Raw genomic sequence first — 14,120 nt, 5'->3', positions numbered from 1 at the left:
GTTCCAGGTTCCCAGGTATAGGCCCAGACACTATTCTATAGTTAAGAACCCTCTTGTTTTTAGTGGCTCAACATATGGACTCACACCATAAAGTCCAGACAATGTCTCTATGTTTGATTTTCACTGAGGTACTGCCTACAAAGGCACAGGTTTCTGCAGTACCACAGTCAGAGAGCAGCCTTCAGATCAGTATTCAGTTCAGGCTTCCACAAAGCCTTTGATTTCATGATGGACTCTGGTTGTTCAATGCGTAATGCAACACAGGAAAATCTCAGAGGACTCCCAGTCTGTCGAAACATTTGGGCCAAGCACTAGGAGTAAGTATTTCCACAAAAACAACCTAGACCATTCTCTTTACTAAAACTGATATTGAGTCTTATGTGTTGAAAAATGCAATTAACACTCAATGGAGAACTATCTTTGGAATGCAAATCCATGTCAATGCTGAGGCCTTGACACTTCAATTCACTTAACAGGCAATTTTATGACTAAGTGAGTTATGACAGGGACCAAGACCAGGACCGTTGTTGGGATGATTACTCTGGCTGGTAATAGAATATTAAAAACACAGAGAGGAATTCCTCAGACTCTGTCAAGTTCAGACTGGCCCATATTTGAGCTCTGAGTGAGCCATGATCTGATGACTGGCTCTGGGCAGACAATGAAGTCAGGACTATCAAACCTCATTAGCAAGTCACTGCTTTCCTTGTGACCCCGCTCAAAAAGTGTGAAAGAATCACTTGTAACCGATGACATGGTTCACAGTCATCATGGACAAATCAATGTGAATGAATGACCTCAGTAATGGCAAGTATTGGCGACATGATCACCATAGGAGCGATCATGCTGCATTAGTCCAGCTAGGGGACTCTGTTCTTGCTGTGCGGATGCACATGATGTGGAGATCCAGACAGCAGCTTCCTCTCCAGTCCAGCACGGGTGCTACTGGTGGACTGACTAGGCTCGAGTCTCCCACAATGCATCACCTGGCCCTGCATTGGCTTTGATGTATTATTCATGAAGAGGCAGCCCTCTGAACACAGGGGCTGATATGGGGGTTGTGAAGGGGTATTCATAGACAAGCGTGTTTCCTACTCCCCAGTCTGCCCCCCCCAATACTACCAAAAGCAATACCAACTGAATGCTAAACAAACCTGTCTCTTGAATAATTGAGGATCTCGGCCAGAGCAGGCTCCTATTAGCATACAGGCCTTATGGACCCAATCTGCACAGCGACAGGACAGCCTTCCCAGGGCCTTTCATATCCACAGAAGTGTTTGATTGCTATTTTACACTGTATTCCTCTACTGTTTCACAACCACAGCGAGAGGAGACCAGCTCCATGATAACAATGTATTGTTGTCTGTATACATCATTAGGGACAATTAATGATCTGAGTCAGGGGGCATCTGATTATCAACATTGTCATCACCTCACGGCTGCTGCAGTACAGCCTGTCAATGACTTATTAATCAGCAGCAACGCTGACTGGGGAGAAGACCTTTCACCAATCGTATAGGGTATAGGTCATGCCATATCAATAAAGCGGGCTCATGCTGTGCATAGCTGGCTTATAGAAAATGGAACAGTCTTGAGGGTATATGCATGTGCATATTGGAGGGTCCCCCCAGAAATCCCATTTAATCACGATCAGATGAAAACTGTCTCCATGACGGCCATCATGAATATACAATGTTATGACATGTAACGAGCGTTCACAAAAGGATTGCAGGAATACATAAAGTGTCTTTAGGAGGCACTGCTGGTGACTCCCGGCTGCCTCTCCTCAGGTCCCTCTCTGGCTTCTGTTGGCCCTGGGCAGTAATCCCTGGCCCCCTGCGCTTGCCCATCCGCTCCCCCTGCTCTCATTAGTGCAGTGCTGGGGCCTGGGGAGCCTGCAGGCCTGGGGAGTCAGCCTCCTGCTCCCCCCTGCTCCCTCTCTCCTCTGCTGGGGTAATGAGCACATAATCAGCCTGGCTCACTGTCAACAGCACAGAAGAGCATGTGGGCTCATTGCTGTGTGTATGTGTAGGGGGGGTGGGGGGTGGGGTTAAGGCCACAGTGGGGTGTTTCAGTCTCCATCCTCTATGCCCAGAGAACGCTGTCCCTGTATACAGAGGGAACTTCTAATCACACTTCTGATGACCCCTTTGTCTCAGATCACCTGATCCGGCATGTCAACTCAAGTTCACACCCCTTCAAGTTCATGATGAGTGCAAAATACACATTTGACATTCAGCGATTTACTTGAAGCGGAAATAATGGGCCGGTTTCACAGACATGGCTTAAGCCTAGTCCTAGACTAAAAGGCATCCTCAGTGGCAATTTGCCATTGAAAGTGTGAATTAGTCCAGGACTAGGCTTAAGCCTTGTCTGTGAAACCATTATGTGAGGAAAGATACATGAGACATGACTGTATAAAGGTTTGAAAATTAGTTTAAAAAATAGGCAATACAAATTTTGATAAGCAAGAAAAGTTAGGAAATCAAAACATTCTCCTTGAGACATAAGTTAAATCCCTCACGTCTGAATGGCAAATATCCTTGCACAAAAAGTTGCTCTCTATTGACCTTCCTGGTTCAATGAATGTTCAATAAAGATGAAGGTCAAACCAATCTATCCACAACAGAGCAAAAATATGTGTTTTTTTTTTTGTGAATCCTGAAGCTACAGCCATCGCAAGGCAATGTGGACACAAGCCAAGCAGAGACCTCAACATCCACGTGAAGTCTTCAATACCCCCCTTCATTTCCTCCTAATTCAATTGCCATTACCCTGCTCCTTATTCTGATTTTTTGCTGTCCCATAATGCGGCCCATGCATTTCATAATGTTATATATTAAGTAAATAAAATAAAATCCATTGGCAGGAACAAAACAGTGCACAGCGGGTTCTGTGTCCTACAGACAAATGAGCCATGCTCAGAGAGAGTCACTGACAGGTCAGCACTTATTGTAATAAAATATCTTTAATTGGCTTCCAATTGAGACTGAAGTCAGCCACAGAGCAGCTCTGGATTCCCTTGGGCGAGCTCTGCTCCACTAACAACAGCTTCCCATTGACGGCACTCAATGAGGACTTTGTCAAGTGCATCATTGCGTTTATGAGATCCGACAAACACACCACAAACTAAACAGACACGTCTAGCCGGGATCACTGAGGTCACGGCTGAGTCATCATGGTTATTTACCCAGAGGGTGGTGAGGGTGGCTCTCCACGACTAACGATTACTTCCTTAACCAGAGATCCCTCAAGATAGGATCCAACACATGATATGCTGTTCTACTTTCTCTCCTCACTTCACAGAATGTGGAGCTCTCCTGGTGCTAACTGCAGTACTGTTATCACAACAGCTTGCCTCCATCAGAGGTTCAACAGACCAAACAGGTCCTGTAAGGTCCCGCACTGTCAAACATGGAGTAGGGGCGGGACTGAAACATGATCATGAATAATAATCATACGCGCACAGAAAAGTATGAACAGAAAGGTGGTATATATCATATATATATGATCCCTTAACTGTGATGGTATGGAATGATTACATGGTTGTCCTAGTGAGTAGATTCAGTGAGGTGCTGGTGGTATTATGGGTGGATGGTATACTCACTAGGTGCCCTGGGGTGGGGGAGCGTGAGTCTTTGAGTCCTGCAGCTCCAGGGACATCCAGAAGAGGCCATTTCATCTGCAGGTACTGTGGGTGGAGGATGGTATGAGAATGAAACAAATGTCAGGACACTGAAATAATACAATAACAATAAACTGGTGAAAACTATTAAGACTAATAATAAAACAAATGTTAAAATAACAATGATAATGGTCAAAAGTATGACAACTAAAAAAAAACACAAGCATTAAGAGTCTAAACAGGAATGTATTTCTTATAGTTGTCATGACAAATCAGAATACACAATACAATAATGCATTAACACCATATGACATTATGTAACTTTCTATCATGTGTTGAGACTAACTCCCTAAAACTTGTTGAGACAGAGCTGCATGAAATACAGCTTTTGTATTACTGAGCAGACAGCAATATAATAAATGGTGTGAAAGCCAGCAGAGAGCCATAACTCTGACAGGCACCTGTATGAGACTCATATGCTGTTGGAGTCAGACAGTGGGTTTTGGCACCGGGGGGGAGAGGGATGTGAACACAGCGGACTGATGGGGGACTGTGAAATTGCCGTTTGTCAGGGAAAAACAAGAGTCCAGCTGTGGGCGCCCATCGACGAGCGGGTGGGAAGGGACAGCTGGAAGGAAGCCCCATCAGGAGAGAAGGGAAAGGCAGGGGTGGGGACTCCAGCCTAAGCCTGTAGTATCTTGGTGAATTGTTTTGGCCTTTTGACCCAAATCAAACTAATCCACTCTCATTGTTAGCATTTTTGTTGTTATCATAGTTGTAATCATTGGCTGTCGCATAAGTGTTTTTCTTTTACAGTTTTTTGGGGCACAATTGTTCTTTTTATGGCAGCAAGCCCATTTTCCCCATGGGACAAGATCATGTATAGAGTAGTAGCTTTTATTCCTCCTAAATGCAGCCAGTTCAACTGCTCCTCTCCCCTCTCTCTTCAGATGGTGTGGAGCTGGTGCTCCGTAGCTGAGCTCGACCATCTGGTTTGTGAATCAGTTTAAATACCGGATACAGCAGATTGTCATGCATGTGTATTTTCTCCATGCTATCCAACAATTTCAAATTAATTAAAAGGGTTTTCCTTTCAGCTTACACTGCATTTGCACAAGTACACATAGATATTTTGAATCATAGTTCATCTAAATTGCCTTTTGGGCATGGAATGTGAATGTGCATTTGTCAAACCACCTTGTTCTGTCATGCATTCACTATAGTTTTGCGTATTCAGTAGTCTAATTTATTGAACTTTACAAAATGGGTTGTCACTGTCAACCTGCTTCGGCCATCGGTCTTATCAGTAGAATGACTTTTGACTTCTGAACTGCACTGATCTTAAAAGGTTGAAGACAAGCACAGCTAGTTTCTCCCATGTGGCTAACACACACACACACACACACACACACACACACACACACACACACACACACACACACACACACACACACACACACACACACACACACACACACACACACTGCATGAACCAAGACTGTGCATTTTCTGCAATGAACGTTACGGCAGCACAAAGTTCTATGTCTGCATAAAATAAAAACTCACTCATTGTTCATTACGACAACAACTTATTCAAGGCTTAAAAGAGTTGATAGTCTTTCATACAGGATTTGATTCTTAAAGCTTCATTCATCACTCAGAGTTTGCTGGGAGGAAGGAAGCTTGGATGACTGCGGGTTAAAAATGGTAAAGACATTATAGCAGGAGGGGAAAAGGGAGAGAGGAGAACACATTTTTTTCAGGAATGAATTTGTCGGAGCAGGCAGAGGGTATTGTTTCCTGACAGCTGGGGTCCAATAGAGCACTGAGGGAGGGGGAAGGGGACCCTTATTCCCATCCAAAAGGGGGGAAATTCTTGGAGTTGACATCAGCCCTCTTCATTTTCACCACACTGCTCAAGGCTGAATCGCAGGTTCCAACTAATGGGCCCAAGTCCATACAACTGTCAGGAGGCCCTTCCTTTTAGAGGCTGCTAGCTCCCTATTGAAACTTTACTCTGCTCTGTGCATGCTGCCTAATGAATGCTTTCTGTGAAAAAAACCCCAAAACAATACAGTTTTCACTGTCTAATCTATGTCAATCATGAGTCCCTCCACAAATGAAACAAGCCCTATTGTGAGCGTTTGGTCTACTCTGACCATGCCCACCCCCCAACTCCCTCTGCCTCCTCCTTCCCTTATTTGACAGCTTCTGCCAAAACTGAGGAACATGCCCTGAGGCACTTTTATAAGAGACTCCTTTATATAATTGCCACTGGACTCTATGGACTGGCTGGTGGCAGACACCCTGAAACTAACATTATCCCCTATCCTTCCTGCTAATGCCTACCTCATATCCTGTCTGAGAAGCTCCTGCCTCACTATAGTCAAGGACACAGCAGCACCCTGCTCACTATAGTCAAGGACACAGCAGCACCCTGCTCACTATAGTCAAGGACACAGCAGCACCCTGCCTCACTAACACACCAAGGCAGACGGAGTGTGTCTGGGTACAGTCCAGTGAGCTGTGTTTCAGGAAACAAAGAAGGAGCAAGAGGGAGCCAAACTGCTCAGGGAACTCAGAGGGGCTCAGAAGGATTTAACATGATTCTTTCAATCTTTCCTCACACACTCACACACACACACACACACACACACACACACACACACACACACACACACACACACACACACACATACGTACATATATGGGTTTTTCTTTTTCTTATGAATGACATATGTTCTTATGTCACTTTTTCATATGTATGGAAAGCTGTGACAAATGAATTAAAATGAGAACCGCATGTCCTCTGTAGAACATAACACAATAATAAGGGGCTTATTCAACAGTAACAATGTACACATTATAAATAATTGTATACCCTAAGAGGATTTGTTTTCGCAGGATCTTATTTTTGTTACACACAGTTAACGTTGTGTTGATGAGTATTATGTTATGGGCTCATCAACATTGTTATTGTGTTTGATTGAATACACAAATGAGTTAGCTTTCCTCCTAAATAAAAACTGCTCAGGTTCATAAACAGGTACACTAAAGCCACTGGGGAGGGAACCACAGTAAAATAGGATGATAGACTGTTAAAATGCAATTAGGAAAATAGGTTTTCCACAGTTGTGTTTAAGTGCTATTGAGATGCGTTAGAGATTGAAACCACTGATAAACTAAAATCAGTAATTACCTCTTACAGTAAACTTCAGGCAGTTCTTTAATGCTTTGCAGATGCCCTTAATTTCATTAGAAACAAACACAATTTGAGGCATATGGTTGGCCCCATAGAGACGCTTGTTTCAGATGGAGGCTGTTCTGGTGAATAGTGTCAGAAGAGAAAGCTGTGTGAGCTGTGCAAAACTAGTGAAGTTCCCCAACTATCTGATCCATTTTCATGACTCTCTAATTGTCTTCCAGCTTTCCTCTGCCTCCAATACTCAGAATAGACATCAGTAGAATGTGCTACTTATGAGAGACCCAGATGTAACAAAGGTGGCAAAGTTGCCACAGAATTTTTCCAAAAAGCCAAGATGAAGCTCTTTGGTTTTTCGAACAGAGAGAATACAACATATGCTCTGGGGCATGTTGACTGCCAGAGTTTGGTTCTAATTGTTACATTTCCCTCACAGAGCTGGATGGAAACATGGCCAAGTGTCTTTGTCATCTCTGAAGTGTGTGGTGCCACACTGCCGGCCAACATCAGAGCATGGAAGAGAGGCAGATGTCTGGACATTTGTTGTCAAACTAAGTCAGCCACTGTGCCAAAGTGATAGAAAAATAAATCCCAAACTTTTAGACCAACTATTTGCATACTTTAGAATGTATGCCTTAGAAAAATGTTTATACTACTTCAGTTGATGGTTTTTTTTTTTATCAATCTGCCTTTATTAATGGGGTAATTTTACGGGTTGTAAATTGTCAATTGTTTTGGGGAATTACTAATAGCAACCTTGACTATAATAATTGGCTAACTGATACCTCTATCACAAATCACCTCACAATGTTTTACCTAACGAAAGTACATCTTTACACAATGTCAAAATGTCACAGTGATACCAACAAATAAAATGACGCTCTTAACAGAAAATATGGTTCTGACTGGACCTAATCCTGGTTCTGACTGGACCTAATCCTGGTTCTGACTGGACCTAAACCTGGTTCTGACTGGACCTAAACCTGGTGCAACCTGCAATCAACCCCCACCTTTCTAAACAGCAGAGCCAAAGGAATGCTTCCATGGATTGCTTCAGCAGATAATGCCAATCACCTACTGTGTGGAGAGCCCCTCCCCATTGTTTTCTTTTGCCCCCCAACAGAAACAAATGGGCCACACAGCTTGCTGTTTGGCTGAGGTGTTAATTATCCTCTACCCATATGAACAGCAGCTTCAGACAATGGCCGTGTCAATCCTTACATGCATGTCACTCCCTGTTTTTCTCAGCTAATATCACCTGCTTATGCAAGTAATTGACACCTCAACTTGATCTATGCATGAAATACAATTATAAGCTTGCAGAGCACAAACAATTGTAGTAAGAAGTCCCCGCCTTGTCTCTGAGTTTGCATTAAGACCCATTGTTTGAGAACATTACAGGCAATTACATACACAATTCTTAAGCAAACCCCAGCCCTCATTGTGCTAATTAGTGTTTAATTGATGGGGAAATGACAAGCAGGTAGTGCTGGTCACTGCAGTTCTGTAGTCCTGCTACTGGCCACAGAAATGGCAGTGAATGGAAACATGTCCCATTATTCCGTCTGCCGAGAAGTGGATTACCTTTAGAGGAAGTTGTAAATGCAAACAATCCTGGGGGAAAACTACGGAACATAAAGAGGAAAAAAAACAACACACACAAGGGAAAAATATTTTGGTGCCAACATAATTGATGGAAAAAACATCTATTTACTGTGAATATAAAGTGACACACTTGTATTTATAATGTCTAACATAAAACACTCTGCACACCTGTATAGAGTTATCAGCGGATAGCAATAGCTTTGCAAAAATTATATAAAACTCCCATTTCCATATAAACATTATACAGTCATAACCTAAACCATTTTATGTACAGAGCAAAATGTCCACAAAAAAATGTGCTAAACTACCATGTGAATCAAAGACATACATACTGTTTGTATGGCCTAAATCAAATTCTTATATCAATGCTTTCCTGAAAAATGTATAGTGTTTCTAGACATGTTAACGTATCTTTAATACAATAGCCCAGACAAATATGGATGCATAATACTGCCATTTTGACAATGAAAAAAAATGCCAGTGGTGGTTAAGTACGTCAAAAGCAAGGTGAGATTTCTCAACATGCACACACACACACGTTACGCATTGGGGTTAACCCTGAGAAGCCCGTGCTCCAGCAGTGTCACTAGCATCCTGCTAATGGCTACCACATTTGAAGTGTCCATTAGTACATAGAGGAGTGAAGTTAAGTGACTGTGACAGGGGCACTCCCTCAGCTCGCTGGGCCTCTATTGTGACCTGGTTGGTAGCCCTGCTCTCTTATTCACAGCCTGTAAAAAACTGGGTCAAAGGTCAGCCATCCAGAGTGCAGTGGTTTCTATGGTAACGTGGCCTATTAAGGCCAGGCTCATTGGCCTCTTAACATGCTCTTGTACACAAAAGAACTATTAGCGCAAAGAGGGAGAGAGGAGAGTGAAGAGGGGAGGCAGCGTGAGGGAGGTCTTAAAAACACAGTGAAGAGCCTTTTCCAAGATTCTCAACCAGTTACACACTGAGCCAAACAGTCCATCTAAATCCATCCATGATTTCAAAACCCCATCAGTTCTACTCATGCTGGTCTCCCCAAAAAGTTTCTAAGTTTCGACACAGAGACCAGCAATACGTAAGGCCTTCTTAATGTAACACAAACATTCCAGAGATTCAACTTGATTGAACTCAATAATCTTTAGTATCATATGACTGCCTCATGCATATTCTGAACAATGCCAAACTGGTCTGCATGCCCATAGTTATTCATGTGGCAAACATTTGTTTGTTTGAAAAGCCTAACAAATGAATTACCGGTGCTACTGCAGTAGTAGTACAAAATATATTTTACAAGATCAAGTGGTGCAAGGCCAAGTTGTGTGATTTTGCTAACTCTCATTTTTATCCTCCTGAATGGTGCCTTGAGCGTTTTATTTGAGGGGGTAAAACTGTGGCTTTAGTGAGACTGCACATATTTGTAGCTCAAGCAGTTATTTTTTGCAGGGTGGGGGGGTTGACATGATCCTGAATTATTGCTTCCTGTAGCAAGGGCCTAAAAAGAGTTGCTACAGCAGAGTGAACATGTCTCTGTAAATGAAGCAGCAGGCTATTGTTATAAATCCATTTCATTTACTTTAAGCCAATTTCAATCAGTGGTGGAGGAAAAAAAACACTTTGTATTGGCCTTGTTGGGGTGAAAGTTTGGAATAAGTGAGCAATTGTATTACGGAACACAACGACAGGTCAAATAAAACTGAAGGTATAATTAGAGCCACAAGAAAATAATCATGCATCTGGCAATGAGCCTCACTTTCTCATACAGAGAGAGGAGGCAGCCATGCTGTTGAAGTCAATTATGTGTAGTCAGTTATGTGGTTTTCCATACCTGGGGTATCTGGTTTCAATTGTGATAGGCTACACCTAGTCAGCTCCGTGTCAATGCAGTCCAATGTGGACCCATGCTGCACCAGTAATCTCAGAGAGGTTGTCTGACTTTCTCATCATTTCCTCTGGCATTGTTTGTCCAGTTGTGCAGGAACACAACTTTTTATTGTTTGGGGAGCAGCCTACTCTCATTGAAATTCACAGCCGTAAACCTCTGTATAATTAACTCCAGAACATGTGGTGGTTAGCAGTGTTTGGCTGAATGTTTACTGTAAAGCTCAACAGAGAAATCAAATTAAGTGTGTGTGTGTGTGTGTGTGTGTGTGTGTGTGTGTGTGTGTGTGTGTGTGTGTGTGTGTGTGACAACAATGCAAAAAAGCAACATCTATGCAAATAACACATCATTGAAACCTGCATTTTTCATTTATGACCAAACACAAATGTATTAAAAGAGACAGCATGGGTTACCAATATAATGCAGTGTGTGGTGCCTGCCAAGGTGGTTAAGAGGCAATAATAAGTAGACCATACACCCCCACATAACAGGGTAAATACACAGCAATCACTTTTAAACTGAGGTAAAAACATAAAAATAAACCTTTTCCAAAAAACAGAGATAAATATTTGCGCCTCAGAGTAAATTTGATCTTAAACGACGATAAGTCTGCCAAGTTTTCTATAAGTGCTTTTCTGACAGAGCACACAGGGCGATTTTTTGTTGGCTTTTCTTGCTCTTTTTAAACTTCCTCAGAGCAGCTGACAGAGGCAGGAGGCCATGAAGCATCTTTTAGAAAAAGTCAGTTTGAAAAAGTGGGGTGGCTGGCTGCTAGGGAGAAGGAGAGAGGAAAAAAATGCCTAAATTAAACACATTTGTTTCTGCTCTCACATACCACAAGTCTTATGAAAACAGAGGGCTGATTGTGTTCACTCTGCAACCACCCCCCAACACCCCCTTGCCCCCCCCACCCCCCTGCCCCAAGCACCAGCCCCTCCCCCCACACACAGCTGCCTGCAGATGCCTCCTGTGTTTGCACTGCGAGCAGGCACAAATCTCAGGGCCCAAAGTCTCAGCCCTGCCTCATCTCAGTTTTACTGCCTGACATCCATCTCACCCCAATGCTAACCAACTCTCTCTCAAACCCCCCCCCCCCCCCCCCCCCAACACACACATACACACACACTGCGGGTATGCATGCCTGAACACTCTGTTCCTATTGCTCTATAAACCAGACATCCATCATAAGTTATCAAAGTTTAACATAGCAGCTTTTGGACCATAAAATGGATTTACAACTTGTATACATAAAAGGAGTCAGAGTAGCATAAATGACTCACAAGGAAAAAACCACTTTACATTAGGGTATGATTTCTGGGGTTTGTAAAGGTTTGTTAGTTTATCATTAATTCATAAATAGTATTTGAATCAGTTGTGAATAACCATAACCCAGTTATCAAAAGTGAAGGATCATGTCCCGGGGGGGGGGGGGGGGGGGGGGGATAACAGAAAGTGTCTTGCTCTACTCTAAGTATAGGCAATGTAAAGTGTTACAAAGTCAATTGAAACACAGAGCAACCAACCAACCCATCCTCCTTTTCCAGTCCCCTAATTCCAGAAACATTTGTCTTTAGGAGGGACACAGAGCAAAACGAGGGTGGGCCATAAGGTCCCCTACCTCTTCAAGGTTCACCAAGTCGCCTGAGAGCAAAACAAAGGAGTAGTAAACATATGCAGGGAACCTTCACCTTCCTAAGAACACATTAACCTCTCAGTCCCTGTCAATGGGAAGCACAAGCAGTTGCTTAGGAGGAAATAAGGGGTGGGGGGGGGTTGGATTTAGTTAGTTTACAAAACAAGAAAAACATCTAAATGGATAAATAACTGCCATGTCAAATTGAATTAAAATGACATGGATCTGAGAGGATGATGGGAATTATCAAAGGAGGATGATGGGAAGTATCAAAACTACAATGTTAGTCAATGATCTTGATGAATGTCAATTATTATAGAGACCTTTCTTAAAGGCAGAAATAATTGAGGCTGGAAAACTCTTATGGCTGCTGGAATTACACTGAAATACAGGTGGTGTGACTATACCAACATAAACTTAAAGTTATCATTGCTGTTTAAAAACAAATATTCCTATTGCTGCATATCATTCAATCTGAATACATTCCTATGAGAGGGGTAAGGTGATTATGATCTGGGGCTGCTGCAAATATCAGATTCCCAGCGACTGAGCTTAGGAGAGGCCCCTACCAATTACACTGTGAGTGTTCAGGAATGCAGAGCCTAGACCACGGTACCACAAACCTGAGGACCAATACTGTTCTTTGCTAAACTGGGCAGAGTACTGCTTGTTCTGCCTTACTAGCATAGAGTTTGTTAAGAGAGAGTGGAGGCAAATATTTTTGGACTGGATATTCTTCCCTAAAAAACTAAATCTGTCCCACTCCACAATATAACAAATATTCCAAATCCAAAGTGCTCACTCCTGCTAACAATTAGAGATGACCTGAGCACTGTAAGCTGTGTGTGTCAGAGAGTGAGGGAGAGAGAGAGAGAGAGAGAGAGAGAGAGCATGAAGAAAAGAAGGGGGAGTGAGGGAGAGGGGAGCTTGTGCACAATTACAGCAGGGATTTATGGCCTGAGAAACAATTTATAAATCACAGCGCCTGAGCTAATGTGATCCAGATTGCTCTCCATGCAGCTGCAATTTTGGTCTGCGTGAAACTGCATAATAAACCTGACTGGAGGACATTTTTGTGTGGTGGGGCGGAGAGAAGCTGACATTGTGGGTGGGGGCTGAGGAGGGTGAGGTCTTTGGCTTGTAAACTCTGGAGGTGATTTGGACAAAGAAGCTGAGACCATTTTTGAGGTTTGGTGTGAAGTTTTGCAGAGGTGCAAAACAGGATTCCTAATCTTGATAGACGCTTGTGTCCTTGCATAAACCTCACAATACGACTTTTCACAAGCAAATAAGAAAGTCAAACATTTAGAACAAGCTCAACAGTTCAATATGCAACTTTTAAGGAAGTTAAATCACAAACAAAGTCGGCCGATAACAAATGACACGAATCACAGTTACAATGTTGAGAGCTTGCAAGATGCAGTATCCGTATATCAAGCACAAGTTCTAAGCCAACGTCATTACATCTATGTGAAAGTATTTAGCCAACATCATCATAATCACATAAAGGAATTAGACTAACACTGAAAATGAATTTAAAATAAGCATTTATGATAGGATCAACAAAAATAATAGCGTTATGGTTAGTGTGAAAAGGGGAGCGGATGTGCTCAGGGAAACCCAGGCTTTGGTGCCCACTCAGCCAACTGGCCCTGAACCTTGACCTATCACCCTTCACCCTGGGGGGGCAAACAAAGCTCTGAGTGACATCTGAAACAGGAGACCCTATGGGGAGAGAGTGTCTGGACAGGGCTCAACTGACCCATTAACTCTGCTGATAAGATTTAGGGATTTTTTTTTTCTCTTGTGTGTGTCTTAAACCATGGGGTAGCACACAGCTCAATCAAAATAACGAAGCAAGTCAACTAATTTGAGGTCAAAGTTTTTAGCTTTATCTAATTTAATCTCATTTATTTGCCAACACCTCTATATAATCCGAGAGCAAACTAAAATGTTCCTTAATGAACAACCAACGATAAGAGAGAGAGGTTCCATGACACTAGTGTAAATACTATGTTTTAACGAGTGGTATACTAAGCCCAGACTACTAGAGTTATAGGAAAGCAGCAGGTGAGGTCAATTGAAGAACGTGGCAAAACAAATTACTGACAACACATACATCAGAAACACGTCGATAATCACCAGGCTGTTTATGAGAATATGCACCACCCTTCCAAAGATTCCAAAT

The 14,120-nt window shown here is 42.7% G+C and overlaps 1 protein-coding gene across 2 annotated transcripts in view; it reads right to left on the bottom strand.

Annotated features, from left to right (window-relative positions):
- tcf7l1b (transcription factor 7 like 1b) overlaps positions 1 to 14,120 on the bottom strand; it is a 34,147-nt gene that overhangs the window by 8,957 nt on the left and 11,070 nt on the right. For both annotated transcript variants that reach the window (XM_083673352.1, XM_083673353.1), the window contains exon 4: positions 3,608 to 3,691. In XM_083673352.1, coding sequence (XP_083529478.1) covers positions 3,608 to 3,691 — 84 coding nt within the window. The remainder of the gene's footprint in view (positions 1 to 3,607; positions 3,692 to 14,120) is intronic.

The sequence above is a fragment of the Argentina silus genome, assembly GCF_951799395.1.
Source record: "Argentina silus genome assembly, chromosome: 7".
In the NCBI taxonomy this organism is placed as follows: Eukaryota; Metazoa; Chordata; class Actinopteri; order Argentiniformes; family Argentinidae; genus Argentina; species Argentina silus.
Note: the sequence above shows the minus strand (reverse complement) of the source record. Positions and strands in the feature narration are given on the sequence as shown.